This window comes from Schistocerca serialis, chromosome 3, assembly GCF_023864345.2.
Source record: "Schistocerca serialis cubense isolate TAMUIC-IGC-003099 chromosome 3, iqSchSeri2.2, whole genome shotgun sequence".
Classification (NCBI taxonomy): domain Eukaryota; kingdom Metazoa; phylum Arthropoda; class Insecta; order Orthoptera; family Acrididae; genus Schistocerca; species Schistocerca serialis.
In genome coordinates this window covers 192,229,926-192,249,958 of record NC_064640.1, presented here as the reverse complement: position 1 = coordinate 192,249,958, position 20,033 = coordinate 192,229,926, and the positions used below count along the sequence as shown (strand labels likewise).

Sequence of the window (20,033 nt, the reverse complement as noted above, 5' to 3'; positions counted from 1 at the left end):
CTGCAAAGCTATATTTTTCAATCAGCACTGAAGTGTCATCTGAAAATAGGACTGACTTTGCATTGATATTTAAGGGTAAATTATTTATACAGGGTGTTATAAAAGGTACGGCCAAATTTTCAGGAAACATTCCTCACACACAAAGAAAGAAAATATGTTATGTGGACATGTGTCCGGAAACGCTTACTTTCCATGTTAGAGCTCATTTTATTACTTCTCTTCAAATCACATTAATCATGGAATGGAAACACACAGCAACAGAACGTACCAGCGTGACTTCAAACACTTGTTACAGGAAATGTTCAAAATGTCCTCCATTAGTGAGGATACATGCATCCACCCTCCGTCGCATGGAATCCCTGATGCGCTGATGCAGCCCTGGAGAATGGCGTATTGTATTACAGCCATCCACAATACGAGCACGAAGAGTCTCTACATTTGGTACGGGGGCTGCGTAGACAAGAGCTTTCAAATGCCCCCATAAATGAAAGTCAAGAGGGTTGAGGTCAGGAGAGCGTGGAGGCCATGGAATTGGTCCGCCTCTACCAATCCATCGGTCACCGAATCTGTTGTTGAGAAGCATACGAACACTTTGACTGAAATGTGCAGGAGCTCCATCGCGCATGAACCACATGTTGTGTTGTACTCGTAAAGGCACATGTTCTAGCAGCACAGGTAGAGTATCCCGTATGAAATCATGATAACGTGCTCCATTGAGCGTAGGTGGATGAAACTAAAATGAGCTCTAACATGGAAATTAAGCGTTTCCGGACACATGTCCACATAACATCTTTTCTTTATTTGTGTGTGAGGAATGTTTCCTGAAAGTTTGGCCGTACCTTTTTGTAACACCTTGTATAAAACAGGAAGAGAATTTGTCCCAAAACCGAGCCCTGGGGAACACCTAGTGAGATAGTTTCCCATTTTGATGAGAAATTTTCAGAGTTAGACGTTATTATAACTCTTTGCTTCCTGTTCGTCAAATATGAGGTCAGCCACTGGAGGGCACTCCCGCTGATCCCATATCTCTCTAATTTATGGAGCAGCACGGACTGATTCACTGAACAAATGCTTTGCTTAGGTCGCAGAAGATACCTGCAACTTTTTTAGGGCACAGACAAATATTTAATGAAACACAAATAGCACAGTATGTTTACTTCATTAAATTTAACCCTCAAGCGGGTGCACCTGTGTATAAAGTGCGCCAACCAAAAATATAATGGTTTTGTGCGGTTCCATTTTTGTTTCACAACTCCAAACCTATACCCATTCCTTCTGTATTGCTTCAGGTAACACAGCGATAAATTGTGTCAGCGTACGTCCAAGTGATCATCAGTAATATAAAATACAATGCGAGCTAGGCGAGAAAAAATTTACGATCAGTTCAAAAAAATGGCCCCAGTTATGAACTAGCATCGTAATCCCACATTGAGGCAGTTGTCTACGAGATAATTAGTGATCGAATAAGCAGCTGACCGAGATCCGATGCAACTGCACTGCCTAATGGTTCGAATGCGTCATTACTATCTCTTTAACAGCTGTCCTTGGCAAAAGAGAGTTACAGTGAAAATTTATTTCATTATTGTTTAATTAAACAGTAGTTACATATTATGTAAGTTTATCTTCTCCTTGTTTAAATAAACTAAGATTTAACCATGATTTTGATCATGACTTACCTGGGTAACATAAGGAAACCTATTCTTTTCATCTGTACAAAGTGCGCCGCACGTCCGCTCGTGTTATAAAAAATGGCACGCCCGCTTGAGGGTTAAACTAGTGTGCTATATAGTAATCTGTTAAGGACCAGCATGTGAACAAACCATGTATAAGGAGATTCGCTCAACACCGTTTTGAAAGAAGTTGTGCTACTGATATTTGGAACATGTACCTAACTACATGTCCACAAGGAACCATGTCTGCTATAATAAAGCACATTGCTGATTTCTGCAACTCCTATGATTAACAAGAACACCATACTAACTCATTAACAAATCAGATTACAATATTGCATGAACTGGTTCATTATGTCACTTCTTCATACTATATTATGCAATGAATGCTGCTCCATTATGTATCAGATTAAAAGAATGGCAAAGCTGAGAATGAAACAGTTACTATGGACATATAACTAGAAAAGCTTTGTGTGTAATACACTGGTAACAATGTTTCATATATTTTAGTCTCCTACACTCAGAAAAGTGACTTCACTGGGTTCTTGAAGCCAGGCCTTCCTCACTGTTAAGTGTTCACCTGCTTGGAACCTATTTATCACACAACATGTGAGGTCATTCTATTAAGTTGTCTTGGCATTCACATTTGGAGAACTATGAAGAATGAGGTGATATTGAGCTGGCTTCATTCAAATATTTTGATGACACCTGTAGTGTTATTAGAATATTTTTTTCTAGAATTTTTTGTCAATTTTGAGGCTCCAGATTTGCTGTTAAAACACGCATACTACAGTGCATCAAAACATCTGAACTTCTGTTATGATTAGGATAGCAATTATGATGACAGTAAACTAAAGAATTAGCGCATGGCATTTGTCTCTACAGCTTATAATGCCCGCGCGCGCCCACACACACACACACACACACACACACACACACACACACACACACACACAGGGAGCATTATCAGCATTTAAATTATGGCCTATATACTGTAAATGATATTATAGGACAATCCAAGAAATAAAATTATTAACAATATCACAAAGAAAAAGTATATATGAAGAAAAATCAGTACTGAAAACAACAACTGACAAAAATTCAGCATGCTATTAGCTCAACATATTGAAACACCAAGATACAAAAATTAATTCAATGAAATCCATCCTCTGCCACTAAAGAAAATAATTAATCAATGCTTGCATAATATATACTACAGTTAAAACTGTTTTCCTGTAAAATACAATCATTACTGTTCATTTGTTAGTTAAACTTTTAAGATTTTAAGATCTACTCAAGTAGATTAGTACTGGGAGAAATTCACATTTCAGAGCCCAAGTCCACATTCACTGAAGGATGGAAAAACAGCTTGCTACGTAGAGAGTAAGTAAAAGAGTGATAGGAAGGAAAGGAGTTGGTACACGCAGTGATGGGAGGGAGGATTCTGGTCAGAGAAGAGAAGGACAACATGCTCAAAGAGTTACTTACACGGTGACAATTGTTGAACTTTATGAGGGGAGAAAAAATGTACATTAGTTACAAACTATGGTGTGCACCCACTTCATTCAACATGTAAACTTCACAACACTACAGAGATTCAGATTTATGTTGTGACATGTTTGATATGTCTGCCATCATTTGCAATGATGTGGTATAGACAAATAGTGAAATTCTGCACGACCTGTTGAAGTGTCAAAACATCGATGCTGTCAACGACCTCCTAAATGGCTGTTTTCAGCTCAGCAATGATTTTGGGGTTATTGCTGTACACCTTGTCTTTAATACAGCCACACAAAAAGGAGTCGCATGTGTTCAGATCCAGAGAATATGGTGGCCAATTGTGGCCCATGCCAGTGGCCTCTGGGTACCCCAGAACCAGAATGCAGTCCTGAAAGTGCTCCTCCAGGACACCAAACACTCTCCTGCTTCGATGGGGTCAAGCTCCATCTTGCATGAACCACATCTTGTCAAAATCAGGATCACATTGGATAATGGGGATGAAATAATCTTCCAAAACCTTTACATACCGTTCGGCAGTCACGATGCCATCACAGACTATTGCACTGATTATTCCGTGACTGAACACTGCTCACCACACAGTCACCCGTTGAAGGTGAAGAGATTTCTCGATCGCGGAATGTGGATTCTCAGTCCCCAAATGCACCAATTTTGCTTACTGATGAACCCATCCGAATGAAAATAGGCTTTATCACTACACCAAACCATACAATTCCCATCATGCCCTACAGGCAACCATCCAGTTTGAACATCCTAACACAAACCATTCAGAAGTTATTACAATTTTATTTCATGTAGATCAGTAATTGTAACCCTGCACATTTAACCTTGAATTTGTCATTAACCAGCAGCAGGGGTGAAAAAGTGACAGGGAAGAGGGACTGGGAAACGGAGTGGATACAATTGAATCACATGTAACATGCCTGCATAAAATTCAACAACACAATAGGTGTTAATGACACACAAAAACCTCAATTCGTTACTTCAAAGTCTTGGGGTGGGATGCCTGTGAAAGAAACATATTTTAAATACTCACAGCAAGAAAGAAAGAAAGGACATCAATCAAACTGAAAGAAAAACGTAAAATGATGAAAAATAGTCATGAACCTAAATCAAAGTAATAAAGAATTTACATTCAAACATGAGAGAGATAGATATTGATAGATAGATAGAGAGAGAGAGAGAGAGAGAGAATGAATAAACAAAGCATTATGATTAACACATTTACATTTGTAAATTTACGCTAACGGCAAATGTTTGCCAGAGATCAATTAGATTGGACTGTAAGGTATAAAGAGAGGCTGAACACCTAGTTAAAATATGCAATCACACTGAAGAGCAACTAATTTATAAATACAGTCCTTAAAATGAATGATGTAGGCAGTAGTTACAAAACTTACCTCTGGAATGCAATCAGTATGTGACACCATTGCCACTATGTCATCAAGAGGAAGTAAACTGTGACATTTTATTTCGGTGTAAACATTTTTTCCCATTGTACAGCAGGCCAAAAGTTTAACCAACTCCACATGATACCTTAAAAAAATCAGTTGTATTGTGAACATGCTTATCAGTTCACCATTTCCTTTGGTTTGCATTAGCACATATTTAGCAAACTAAATGCTTAAAACAGCTGAGACTCAAGGATTACCTGAGAGGACCACTTTCATCCATGCGGTGCCTTTTTGATCTCATCATTTTCACAAAGTTGTTAAATGAAGCTTTGTCATTGTAGAACACCAAGACGTCTTCTCCTGCATTCACAAGCTGGGAACAAAATAGGAATAAGCATGGAAATATTTTGGTTTTGAACACACACACGCACACACACATACACACGACGGGTCAGATACAATAGGTTGAATAGAAGTTCAAAAATGGTTCAAATGGCTCTGAGCATTATGGGACTTAACATCTATGGTCATCAGTCCCCTAGAACTTAGAAATAGTTAAACCTAACTAACCTAAGGACATCACACAACACCCAGTCATCATGAGGCCGAGAAAATCCCTGACCCCACCAGGACTGAATAGAAGTGCTGCTTAGTAATCTTCATTTCAGCTTCATGAGGAGGACAAACTGCAACTTTGATGACTACTTTGTATCAACTAAGAACTCATATTGGTGTCATTAATTTCACAGTTCTTTCAGAATGCAATGATATACTTGTGTATACTTTATTATCCAATCAAATAACAATTAGCTGCAGTTTTAACATAATAATGCTATCTTTACAAACATATTCTTCAGAACTAGTTAGAATGATTGTTACTTTGTTACTTTCATGTCTTACTTATGCCTCATTCTCTCTCTTTATTCCAATGCTACTGCAACATATTGTACTAAATTCAGCAATTTCCAAATGGAGCTTTTAGCATAAAATCCAGCTGCCATGTGGAAAGTGTGCAATTTAACTACTATCTGTCATTTGTAGAAAAATCTCAATCATTTCTCTCTGTCCATGTTGATGGAAAGCTGGATCCTGGTTCTCAGAGGTGGTCATTACAGAACCAATGACTGTCCAGTGTCATTACAAGTTAACATTGCAGAGTTCACGGTTCAAAATATATGCTCTGAAAAAATTTATGATGATATCAGTACACGAAATATAATGTGCAGCAGCTGTCACAGTTCGCTGCACAACATGTGCACTTAGCACTTAGTTTTAAAGCTGACGATATCTGGATTTGGGTTATTGCACAGAGTAACAAAACATATTTTCCTACTACATGTACAATAAATAAACAGAACAGCCAAGTGTGGGGTTCTTGCCAGTCAAATCCACAAGCACGAAGTTCCTCTTCATAGCATATATTTTCCCACTAACTGGTGTGATGTGCAGCTTTAAAAACAGTCAGCTAATTTCATCATCACTCATCACTTGTTCTTTGAAGTGTTTTAGTCCTTATGTCTAAAGACATACAGAGTGTCTGACCAATGAGGTTGCGACATGTTTTGTTAACATCATTTTCGTGGTTCAACTTTATAAATTCGTAGTTTTTTTTTTTTTTTTTTTTTTTTTTTTAATTTGTTGTGGGTTGAATTTTTCCAATTTTTTCCAACTGTATGGCCAAAATACCTCAATGCAAGCCAATTTTGACTGCAGGGTTACCAGGTGGAGAGGATTTCTCAGGGGAACAATAATTCAGTTGCAATTCGGAAGCAATTCTCAGTGTGAAAAACATGGCCCACAACCTTGAAGATGGTTTGTTCATCTGTATAATAGGCTATACTTGACTTTTATGCTGACCTAATTGTCACCATTTTGATGTATTTATAGTCTGCCTGCACTATTCCATAAAACTAAGCCTTTTTGTGTTATAGCAACACATTAAAACTGTTTAAATTAACTTATTTCTTGATCGTTTCTTTTCCCCATTCCTTTGAGAAAGTCAACATTGCCTTCTTGTACTATTCAATCAATTATCCATATTTCACAGAGAGTTGGTTATGAAATACAATGTTGGTAATTAAAATTACTGTTTCACCTCTAGTTGATGACAAAAAGGATGAGTACTTACTATCTGAAGAATTTAAGTGGATAAAACTAATCATATTAATTATGGAACAAAACTGGAAGAATGCTACTGCTGCAGTGTTATCGACAAGTTTACATAGTATTAAAAAATACAAGGCTCCATACACTTTAAAAGACTAAGGACTGGAGAAAAAAATAACCTGTACTATGTGTGGTCAAAGTTAGGAGGAGTAGAGCTATCTCTTTATAGCCAATGTAGAAAGCAGTTAGTATCAAGTAGTTCAGCAATAATAACACAGATATTACACAAACTACTTACCTCTTGCATGACCATATCTTGACATTTCCTTATGAACTGATTTTCTGCTTTAACAATTGTCTGCAAAAATTTTAAATACTGAACATGTCTACCATGAGTTTCAATGCAGTGAACAAAATGCTGTATCACTTTTTCATTGACCTCATTACAAAGAGTAGAGTTATCTTGAAATATACTGCATACTGTTTGTGCCTCCAATATCTGAAAAAAAAATTAAATTACCAATGCCATGAAAAATGAAGCTAGTCTTTATCACTTGCAGAGGAACAAACAGACAAAGCTTTTTGGTAGAGACATCATAAATAAATTTTGAAATCTCACTTACTCCTGGATTTAAGAAGAGATCAAGATGTTTATGAAGAAGAACTTGATTCTGTTGATTTCCAAGGCAAAAATTCTGCAGAAATTCATGTGCCAATCTCATGAGTTCATTCATTCTTACATCCTCTTTTTTGTCATAAGGAATCTGGAGGAGGTCAAGGACAACAGTATGGACACCTACATTCCGCAACAACCTTTGCTCGTGTTTTCTTGGTTTCAGCACACCACCTGCACAACACTGAGTGCACAGCTTGTTCATTCGAATGAGGATCTAAAACAGAAACATTGACATATTTTAGCTGTGTTAAAAAGTAATGCTGATGGATGTAATGAATTACTAAATAAGTAATCAAACTCTTGAACAAACTCCACAGAAAACTTTGTTGCAGTTTTGTTTGATTATACAGTTCAAAGGGCTACAATTACGCCCCCTGACAAAAGAAGTGAAGCACCCAGAAGACATGCTTGGATGTCAATCAAACTTTGCACGCGCTCCCACAAATGCACACGCGCGCACGCGCACATGCACACACACACAAAGATCAGCAGGTACTTAAAAGACTAGAATGTCAAATCTCTTCGACAGGAAAAATGCCTTTTATAGTGCATTAGTGCTATTTGTCTTTACAGCTGTTACCAGGCCTGGTAAGGTATAAGGTATACAGGGGAGCGCACATCATCACATGATGTTTGATCATTGTGATTTCACATACTCATTTGAGATACTGCTATCAGCAAGTCACAGAATTTGAAATGTCCCTCACTGTGGGCCTCCATTTGGCTGGCTGGTTGAATAATGCAATATTCAGATTTGTGGGGCATTCAGACCAGACAGTGTCCCAGCGTAGGACTGCATGGAAATGTGAGGAGACGTACATGTTTCTAAGCTTCCAGTCCACCGTATCTGACCACCACAAGGATCACTGTATTATTTGTCAAGCACATCGTAACCCCCTCCATTTCTGATTCTGCCATCCAAAACCAAGTAATGAACAGATATCATCCTGGGCCACTGATTGGAGACTTACAGCATCAAGACTAAGGAATTATTGCCCAATGCATAGATTGTCAATAACACAACAATACAAATGGCTACATTTGGAGTGGTGCTGCGACAAGGAAGTAGATACTGCTGCTGAATGGCATTGTGTTCTATGATAATCGGGATTCTGCACTTCCCCGAATGACCATCGTCAGTGAGTATGGCGGCAACTCTGGAAGAAGTCTTATTCTTCCAATGTTTTGGAGACGCACAGTTATGTTACTCCTGGTGTCATGGTATAGGGTGCAATTGGGTATGACTTCAGGTCACAGTAGGTAGTGACTGAGGGAAATCTGATGGCACAATGGTATGCCATGGACATTCTGCATCCTTTGTATTACCTCACATGCAATAGTATTCTTGTGCCATTCTTCAACAGGACAATGCTCTTCCATACACAGCAAATGTGCCTATGAACTGTCTGCTTGATACTGAGGTACTCTGTGGCCACCAAGATCCCCAGATCTGTCCCTCATAGAACATGTGTGGCATTTGTGAGACAACTTTTCTCAGGAGAGGATACAAAGGCTTTATGACACCCTTCCTAACTGAGTCAGGGGATGCATCCAGGCTACAGGAGGTGCAATGTCATACCGATAAATGGGCTCATACTGCCAAGTTCTGGATGCACCATTTTCTTTTGTCAGGCACAGTAGATATGGTGCAGTTTCAGACAATTTAGTGTCTCAAGAAGTAGTTATTAGAGCAGATACAGCAACAATGTAGTTTTAATACGTTTATGTTAACACGGAAAACCTGTGTGAAACAAACTTAAATTATTTTGTATAAAATTTAAAATCAAGCAAACATAGTTTCTGACTGTTGGCAAGCAACACAGGAGTGCCATATTTTAGTTCCTGCACAACCTCAAAATACTGTCTTTATATGACCCGTGCATGTAGTGGAAAGTACATACTAGAATGCTAAATGAGACCATCATTCATAAACCTTCGTGTTACATGAACTTTAATACTGTGATGCTCAAACAATATATAAGTTGGGGGAAGCAGCTGTCCTCACTTAACTATGACATCAGTTTCTCCTGGAAAGTTAATATTTTAAATCTGTTGAGAACCTATTTACCGCTGATGTTAACTTCACAAACCCATAACATATTGTGCATTCTATCTTTGGATATTTATTCTCTTCAAGCAGTTGAAAGATGTATATGGCTCCCTGAGACTACAATAATTAAAGAGTGGACTAAATGGAAATTTTCTTGACTGTCTCGTTCATATAATAGTTTTCCATCTATCTTCAGTTTACTTGTTTCACTTCGCATTTAGGCAGGTCCAAATGCATATTTTACGAATGTCCATGATTCAATTGGTTTATCATTGCTGGTGCACATTTTATTTACTTGCATGAATTAACTGGTGAATGACTACAAACATGTAATCATTCAGTAACAGTTCAGGTGGAACATGGCATTACTGAAGTATTTCATATGAGATGGAAGTCACTACACCAAGTTGTTATTCCCAATAATCCCTTTAGGAATTAAAAGCTGTTTTCTGATGGCAATGTTTCCCAATAAATATGGAAGATATGTAAAGAGTTAACAAAAATGACTCCATGACAATTCTGTGGGATGTACACAATGACAAATATGTTTCCTCTTTCCAGATGCGGTAATTCACCAAATGCTACATTTGGACATATGTTCTCTAAGAAAAAAAATGTCCATTCCAAAGCATTGTGACTTCAGAAATTAAGTACTCAACCGAATATCATGTATAAAGCAAACAAAGTGACATTTCCAGGCATCCTGTTTCCGGCATTAAACTTCTACTAAGATGTTCTTTGGCATCAGGAATATCATCACTGCTGTGAAAATTGTATTCAATAACAATATTAAAATAAAAAATAAAAAAAAAAAAAAGCAAGAGGGGGAGGGGGGGGGGGGGGGGGGGAAGGATTTATTGCATCTGTAAAACATGTTGTCAGCAATTAGTAGTGTTAATCTGTACCGTAGTATACCAATGAACCTAACCAATAGATGGTACTGTCAGTTTCATAGTACACCAAAAACCAATAGATGGAGCTGCTAGTGAGCAACGATAATATCCTCAATAAATCATAGTTTGGATTTCAGACGAGTTGCTCTACTGAGAAAGTCATTCACATGTTCACTCACCAAATTTTACCAGCATTAAATAACAAAATAGTGCAAGTGGTACTTTCTGTGGCCTATCTAAGACATCCGAGTCTGCGAATTGCAATATTCTCCAACATAAATTGAAGTTTTATGGGACTGATGGTAGAGACAACCAATGGATGTTAATAATAATAATGTCATGTGACTAGGGCCTCCCGTCGGGTAGACCGTTCGCCTGGTGCAAGTCTTTTGATTTGACGCCACTTCGGCGACTTGCGCGTTGATGGGGATGAAATGATGATGATTAGGACAACACAACACCCAGGCCCTGAGTGGAGAAAATCTCCGACCCAGCCGGAAATCGAACCCGGACCCTTCTTAGGATTGACTTTCTGTCGCGCTGACCACTCAGCTACCGGGCACAGACAACCCATGGATGATGTCATATCTAACAACAAGAATGCAGAAAGTTGAAATAAGTAATCAAACTAATGTATTCAGGGACATTATTCTGACTGGGGAGAAATCGCATACAGGGATCTCCAAGGCTCAATCATAGGTCTGCCATTGTTCCTCAAATATGTAAATGATCTTCCACGTTATATACACAAGCAGAATTAGTTCTTTTTGCATATGACACTAGTATTGTAATCAATTCAAGCAAACATACAGCAACAGAAGAAATACTAAAGAAGGTTCTTAAAAGAATCATTAAGCAGTTTTCTGTGAATGGTCTCCCTTTCAATTTTAAAAAGACACAATACATTTAATTTTGCACATATACGGGTACTACACCAATGATAAATGTAACTCATGGTGAAGAAGTATTACTAGGATGTAAACTACACCAAAATTCTTAGGTGTCCATATTGATGAGAATTTAAATTAGAAAAATCACATGTTGGGACTGATGCACAACCATGTCATCTGTGCCGTACACATGTGAGTGAGTAACATAAACATCTGGGACCGATGACCATAGCAGGCTGGTCCCTTTAATCCCACAAACCAACCAACCATAAAAATCTGTACTAATGATAGGAGGTGTACATTTATGCCATCTGGTAGCTGAATAACACAACCATGAAGTTATTTGCAGCTAACCACCACTAGGCGGCAGTGTGTATTAAGAATCGTAAATAAGATGTATTTATGTTACTTGCATTTACAGTATTTTGTGATGTCACAATGTATATCTATTTGGAAAACCATTGTTTGTTATATAACAATGTGTACAACCCATTTCAAACAATGGCAAATTCAGGATGGAATGCAACAATATTATGAAAAGGATAGTTGCTGCTCACCATATAGCAGAGATTCTGGGTCGCAGTTAGGTACAACAAAACTGTCAGAAAGTGAGGCCTTTGTTGAAAAAAAAAAAAAAAACACACACACACACACACACACACACACACACACACACACACACACACACACTGAAACAGAGGATGACAGACTAAAGGCCGAAATACTAAATGTCTTTTCCCAAAGTTGTTTCACAGAGGAAGATTGCACTGTAGTTCCTTCTCTAGATTGTCGCACAGATGACAAAATGGTAGATATCGGAATAGAGGACAGAGGGATAGAGAAACAATTAAAATCGCTCAAAAGAGGAAAGGCCTCTGGACCTGATGGGATACCAGTTTGATTTTACACAGAGTACGCGAAGGAACTTGCCCCCCTTCTTGCAGCGGTGTACCGTAGGTCTCTAGAAGAGCGTAGCGTTCCAAAGGATTGGAAAAGGGCACAGGTCATCCCCGTTTTCAAGAAGGGACGTCAAGCAGATGTGCAGAACTATAGACTTATATCTCTAACGTCGATCAGTTGTAGAATTTTGGAACACGCATTGTGTTAGAGTATAATGACTTTTCTGGGGACTAGAAATCTACTCTGTAGGAATCAGCATGGGTTTCGAAAAAGACGGTCATGTGAAACCCAGCTCGCGCTATTCGTCCACGAGACTCAGAGGGCCATAGACACGGGTTCACAGGTAGATGCCGTGTTTCTTGACTTCCGCAAGGCGTTCGATACAGTTCCCCACAGTCGTTTAATGAACAAAGTAAGAGCATATGGACTATCAGACCAATTGTGTGATTGGATTGAGGAGTTCCTAGATAACAGGACGCAGCATGTCATTCTCAATGGAGAGAAGTCTTCCGAAGTAAGAGTGATTTCAGGTGTGCCGCAGGGGAGTGTCATAGGACCGTTGCTATTCACAATATACATAAATGACCTTGTGGATGACATCGGAAGTTCACTGAGGCTTTTTGCAGATGATGCTGTGGTGTATCGAGAGGTTGTAACAATGGAAAATTGTACTGAAATGCAGGAGGATCTGCAGCGAATTGACGCCTGGTGCAGGGAATGGCAATTGAATCTCAATGTAGACAAGTGTAATGTGCTGCGAATACACAGAAAGATAGATCCTTTATCATTTAGCTAAAAAATAGCAGGTCAGCAACTGGAAGCAGTTAATACCATAAATTATCTGGGAGTACGCATTAGGAGTGATTTAAAATGGAATGATCATATAATGTTGATCGTCGGTAAAGCAGATGCCAGACTGAGATTCATTGGAAGAATCCTAAGGAAATGCAATCCGAAAACAAAGGAAGTAGGTTACAGTACGCTTGTTCGCCCACTGCTTGAATACTGCTCAGCAGTGTGGGATCCGTACCAGATAGGGTTGATAGAAGATATAGAGAAGATCCAACGGAGAGCAGCGCGCTTCGTTACAGGATCATTTAGTAATCGCGAAAGCGTTACGGAGATGATAGATAAACTCCAGTGGAAGACTCTGCAGGAGAGACGCTCAGTAGATCGGTACGGGCTTTTGTCAAAGTTTCTAGAACATACCTTCACCGAAGAGTCAAGCAGTATATTGCTCCCTCCTACGTATATCTCGCGAAGAGACCATGAGGATAAAATCAGAGAGATTAGAGCCTACACAGAGGCATACAGACAATCCCTCGTTCCACGAACAATACGAGACTGGAATAGAAGGGAGAACCGATAGAGGTACTCAAGGTACCCTCCGCCACACACCGTCAGGTGGCTTGCGGAGTATGGATGTAGATGTAGATGCAGATGTAGATGTAGATGTAGATTTCTGACAGCCGAGGCCACACTGCTCGTGTTGTGTGGCCTCAGCTGCCAGAGATTGCAGTCGTGTGTGTGTGTGTGTGTGTGTGTGTGTGTGTGTGTGTGTGTGTGTGTGTTTTTTGGCAAAGGTCTCACGGCCAAAAGCTCACTTTCCGACAGTCTTTTTGTTGTGCCTCTCGGTGACTCAGCATCTTTGCTATATGGTGTGTACAATACATTTACACACACACACATTTTGGTTCATAAATGTTTAATAAATATTCCAGCTGCACAAGCATCAGCTTGGATCGACTTGGGTAAGACACATTTTGGAAAAAATACTTTAAGATTTGGTGGGATTTGGATATTTTGTCAACAACTGCACCAGACTTTGTACTCTACCTTTGTGGATATAACGTGAGTTTAAGATAAGTGTTTAGATGAAAAGCATGTTCCACCACATAAATTATAAGCATATGTTAAGAATCCAAGTTTCATTCACAGTGAATTTGGTGAGTTTTGGAATCTTGTACATTTATGTTCAACAGGTACTTCAAAACTTTATAGTTATTAATATGGTATCTTTAATTAATGCAGCATTGTCTTGACATATTATGGAATGACATGGCCAGGACAGGAATTGTATCTCAGACGCCACAGACTGCGCAGTGCCAGTAGGTAATCCCTAAATTGAAAGCAATGCTGGAAAGAAAAACATTATACGCACATCATACAAATAAAACATTAGCCCTAATTAATATTTTTATTTGTTTAAAAATATCTTAATTTTTTTATGCTTTCTTGATGGGAGGGGACACAATTGTTGCTGTGTGGAGGAACCCAGCTTATCAATGTCTGCCACTGATTTGAGCATCCTCAACATCTGGAACAACCATTGCCATTTCTAGCCACATGGGACACTCTACTGCTCCAGGGATCTCCAATAAGCTACTGCCAAAACAGAGACCAGTTATTTAACATAACTAACAGAATTTAACACGGTAAGTCTCATAAGGCCCAGAGTTCTTTCCTCTCCCCAGTAACTTTAGTTCATTTTCAACTCTGTAATTTGTCTCATCGATGTCATGCAGGGCAACCATCTGGGAAATACACGAAATGCACACTGGTCTCACCCCCCCCCCCCCCCCCCCCAAAAAAAAAAGTTGCTTAAACTTATACTTCAGTGGCATGATGTTGAGGCTCCTACACTGATAAGGGTCAAATGTGCTCAAACAGTATTCAACACAGGTTCTCAGAACCGCTCTTATATGTAGACTCCTCTTTAAATTAAGGTTCCCTCACACACTCAATATTTAATGCACCATACTGAGTATTTATTTATTTTCAGCCCATTCAGCTGCTTCACAACCCCAGGGATGTCTATCACTATGTCCTCCATACGGGAATCTGTAGGAGACTCAAATGGCGGTATGTTTGTACGATCCTCCTGTGTGAAAGTTTTCTCAAATGATAAATTTAAAGTTTCAGCTTTCGTTTTGCTGTCTTCCATTGCCAGGCCAGACTGGCAACGGAAGAAAGCAAAACAAAAGCTGAAATTTTAAATAAAAAACTCCTATAAGAGCCACTGTTAGTAATATTGGCACACCTGCATATCACCTGGTAAAATACCTGAACACAATCTCAGCAAATGTGTGGGGAAGTGAATCACATCACATTCTAAAGTCTGCTGACTTTGTAGACCACCTCTGTCAATTAAGACTACAGGATACAGACATTATGACCAGTTTCAATATAGTCTCCCTCTCTTTATGAGAGTCTCACCTTTCTGATTCCTTGTATCTAATCACTGAGAATTTCAAAGATAGTATCACAGGCACATTCTGACATCAACTTACTTCCTGTTCAATGGAAAATTCTATGAACGAATGGACGGTGCAGCAATGCTTAGTTCATTATTTCCTGCCATAGTGAACCTATATATGGAAAACTTTGAAACAAATGTACCTGAATCCACTAAGTTAACATGTGTTTCTACTGGTACACAAATGACACATTTGTGGTGTGGCCTCATGTAGCAGAAGACTTGAGTTTATATTACATTTAAATTCTACCTATCATAATATAAAATTCATGATGGAACTTGAGAAAGAGGGCTAGCTCCCTTTCCTTAAAGTGTTAGTTAAGAGATGAATGGACTGATCCCTGGGTCACAGTGTATATACAAAACATATGCACACTTACCTCTATATTCACACTTCGAGCCATTGCCATCCTTCACAAAGAATCTTGAATCCATAGAGCTCCAACACTTTCTGACAACAAGACCATCACCAAAGAATCACAATACACATGAATTGTGTTTCCAAGGCATGGGAACTCAGATAACCAAGTTGAGCAGACGTTGCCATCAAAATGAAGAATCAACATTTTTGACAAGTGACAGTCAACAGCCATTAAGTAATGTATAAAGTGCATATTTGAACCATCAGCTGTTTTTATTTTAAACCATAATATCTACCAGTTTCGGTCTTGGACCGTCTTCATGGATGAGGGTTACAATGGTTTAAGCCACAATATTGCATTAGTCATTATTTAAAATGTCTAGTGCATGACATGAATGTAAATATATGACACAGGGCTTTAAAAGCAAACACATGAATACCAAATGTATACACAGCAGTACTGAACTAATGCAATATGGTGGCTTAAACCATTTTAGCCCTCATCCGAGAAGATGGTCCAAGACCGAAAACGGTAGATATTTGGGTTTAAAATAAAAACAGCTAATGGTTAAAATATGCATTTTATAATACAAAATGAAGAATCCCTGGGGAACAGGTTGAGACTGAGAAGAGAGGAGAGAATGCAAAAATCTCCTGTCTACCTTATGCTGGTCCAATATCCAAGAAGACTGGTCAGCTCCTACACAAACATGGCATTCAGTGTATTTCATTCCCTTCAACTACAACTTTTCAACTTTGAAATTCATTGTAATGTGAAGATGATCTATAATTCCAAAAAACAGGTGTGTAAATCCGCTGTTGCAGAGGACTGTCTTGAATATAATCATGAAATGAAATATGATGAGACCAAGATCACGGTGCAGATGTCAAGTTTCTGGGACAGCATAATTAAGAAGTCTATCGAAATAATTATAACAGAAAAACTAATAAATAGAGATGGCAGTTTCAATCTAAACAAGCTTTGACAATTCTGCCATGGGCACAAAAATACCTTGGTATGGCTCTGGGTAGAAACAAAAAAGACTGCAGTGCATGAGTCGCAGAATGACACATATTCAAACACCACACAAAATACTTATTTACATATTTGCATTTGATAACGAGGAAAAGTTCTCAAAATGTGTCTGAGCTCAGCATGAAAAAATACGTAACTAGTGCAGTATTTCATTACTTAAGTAATGAATGACAGCTGCAGGCTTTCAAAAACATCGATTATGACGTATGAAATTGAGTCCAACGTTCCTACTTCCCAGACAGTTATCAGTTCCAGTTACATCAGATGTAACTTTTACAGCTTAAAATGTTATTTCCCGCATTTTACATTTTCCCACATTTTACATAGTTGTTTTGAAGTCCCTTAAAAAGTGTAAAAGCAAGGTTTCACTGTATTGTGTGCACTCTCACCTGTAGAAATGGCCCTCATAATAAAATACAGGAAATCAGAGCTAAGATGGAAAGATTTAAGTGTTCATTTTTTCCATGTCTTATTCAACAGTGGAGCAGTACAGAAAGAGTCAAAGTGGTTCAATGAACCCTCTGCCAAACACTTAAGTGTCAACTGCAGAATAGTGATGCAGATGTAGATTACACAGTTCCTCAGTTGGAGCCATGTATTTAAGTGGTCAAGGGCTGATAATTCAGTTAGTTGGTTTCATGTTCCATGGATCATTTTGCACAATAAATTGTAATGATGTGAAATGAGTCATTGTACATTCACATCACAAATTAATTAGTAAATATGGTTACAGTCTTCATATTTCTATGGTTTTTCAAAAAACACATGAGAGTTAGAAATTCTTACCTGCCACCTTTTACACCTTACAATAACAGAAATTATTCTATATAAGAAACTTTCTCAGTTTGTTTTCAACTTTTACTTTGCTGTCTGTCTGATATTTTATATCAATCAGTAATTGATCAAAACTTTTTGTTGCAGCAATGTGCATGTTTTTCCATGCTAAAGACACACCAAACGTGTAGCAATGAATGCCATTTTTCCTTTTGGTATTGTAATTATGTACATCATTGTTCCTTTTGAACTGTAGTGGATTATTTACAACAAACTTCATGAGGGAATAAAATATATACTGTGAAGCAGTAGTCAGAATGCCCAACTACTTAAGCAGATGTCGAAAAACTGTTTCAGAATATTTGGTAATATGGTGTCTATTTTAATATCTGTATGTACTAGGTGGTCCAAATTAAACTGCCCCAGGAATAGTGCACTGAACACTTATCTTAACATTACAAATTGACTGTTTAACTAACTGAGTGTGACTGTGTAATGCACCCGGGTGTGTTTCTTTGAATTCACATACACAGAAAGAATGAACCAAGGCTTTCTATTTTTAAAAGAAAGAGAGAGAAATAGAAAGAGAAAGAGCGAGAGAGAGAGAGTCAAAATGATCTGATACTACTTCATCTAGAAACCACCAAGAGAGCTGAACATGTACAGTTTACTTTGGAAGTTTTAACTCATGCGATAGAAAATTTGTAAGGATAAGGATTCATGTCCTTTTTGATAATATCTTTTAATCACCAATCATGCAGAAAACCAGCATAACAATTTTGTCAGACTTTGCTGCAGTCTATCTTTTACATGAGCAATGTTTATAGGATTTTGTCTTGTTTCTAATAATTTTCTAATGGTTTCTTTGCTGTTTAGATTGCATTGTCAGAAAATTATGAAGACACTTCCTTCTTGGGTCACTTTTACTTTGGCCATCCTGTGCAACAAGCAATATTACATATGTAATTTCATAGGATTAATATATTGAATACTAATGAAATAAAATTTGTTTCTGTTTTAGCTGTTAAAGAACATTGACAAAACACAAAGAAACTGCATTTACTAAATGAAGGCAATGTTACAAGCACTTAAAGCTCTCTAAGTAATTTTGTAATCCTTATAGAAAAAATAAGTGGTTCTGGAATCATAATAAATTCATTGTCACAGCAAATGATGAGAGCAAGTGGGTTTCTCATAAGCAAAAATTAACTATATCGATACCTGCTGAATTTTTTTGTATTCTTCTGCTTGATCTGGATGAAGGGGTGGGCCAACATCCAAATCAATAGCTGAACTTCTATCTGAAGGATCCAGAGCAGGTGCAGTCTGTTTTGGTGTTCCTTGTCTCTCTCTTACAGTTTCGTCATCATCATCTTTACTTTTTATTTTCCCATGCTCTTCAGAACTCCTAGATTTATAAACCCACAGCTCAGACTTCTCCACTGACTGGCGTAAAACATCTAAGTCTGACTTAATTTGTTTGTAAGATTCAACATCCATGTCAGACACAAGAAGTTGCACCTGAAGGACAAAGAGAAAAATTATTTCATTTGAAGTGCAATAGAAAACAGAAATAAACTAACATAATTTTTGGGTATGAAAGTCATGTTGGAAATAACATGGATAGCTGCTGCTATATGAATCTATTGTGCTTCACCCGTCAAACGTAATTCATCTTTTACTTACAACTTACTGATGATGGTGTAACAACACTGAAATTTGTATTGGGAAAAAGCATTAAAGGAGAAAGTGTGTTTCAGTCAGGGCAAAAATCCTGAAAAGTATATTTGTTGTTAGCTGAACTGAAATTATTTACTGTAGTGGACAATGAGGAATAATGCACTTGCTGAAAATAATAGTTCTTGAACAAACAAGCAGATTTCTCACTGCAGTAATATAAACATGGGTAATGTCACAAACCACTTAATGTGTACTGATGGCACTCAAATTGAAATCTCAACCACAAGGCAGACAAACCAGTTCCCACAGCAGTCAAAGTGTTTTGCAATGGTGTTTTATTCATCTTAAATGAAAGGACATAAATGAATTTAGAATACATTAATATTTTTATAGCAGTTATGTATGCTATGGGAATTATATCTTAAATTGCAGGTAGTGACAGCAAACGGGGTTTATTTAGTCACTGCTTGACAGACAGAAAATTTTCTTAACCACTTGCTAACAACCTAAGGATGTTCACAGGGAGGCAGTAACACATTAATATGATGCAGAAGTCAGTAGTGAATATAAAGTTATTATTTAATAATATTTGTAATATGAAGACTGTGAAAGCTTGAAGCAGAAACATTGTTGGATGTGTTGTCAAGCTGAAACAAAATATAAGTTTCTGCTATCACTGACAGACATGAAATGCACAATTACTTAAAGAGGAGTGGGGAATAGGTTAACAGACCATTACAGAGGACAGGAAGAAGCAGTGGGTCAAGATGATGATGATGATGATGATGATGATGATGATGAAGAAGAAGAAGAAGAAGACTCCACAGCA

The 20,033-nt window shown here is 38.0% G+C and overlaps 1 protein-coding gene across 1 annotated transcript in view; it reads right to left on the bottom strand.

Annotated features, from left to right (window-relative positions):
• Window positions 1-20,033, bottom strand: part of LOC126469900 (inositol 1,4,5-trisphosphate receptor) — a 345,163-nt gene that overhangs the window by 148,216 nt on the left and 176,914 nt on the right. Inside the window, exons 21-25 of the mRNA XM_050097248.1 lie at window positions 18,746-19,045; window positions 7,312-7,578; window positions 6,987-7,187; window positions 4,840-4,955; window positions 4,589-4,724 (exon numbers count right to left, since the gene is read on the bottom strand). Of these exons, the coding sequence (XP_049953205.1) occupies window positions 4,589-4,724; window positions 4,840-4,955; window positions 6,987-7,187; window positions 7,312-7,578; window positions 18,746-19,045 (1,020 nt within the window). The remainder of the gene's footprint in view (window positions 1-4,588; window positions 4,725-4,839; window positions 4,956-6,986; window positions 7,188-7,311; window positions 7,579-18,745; window positions 19,046-20,033) is intronic.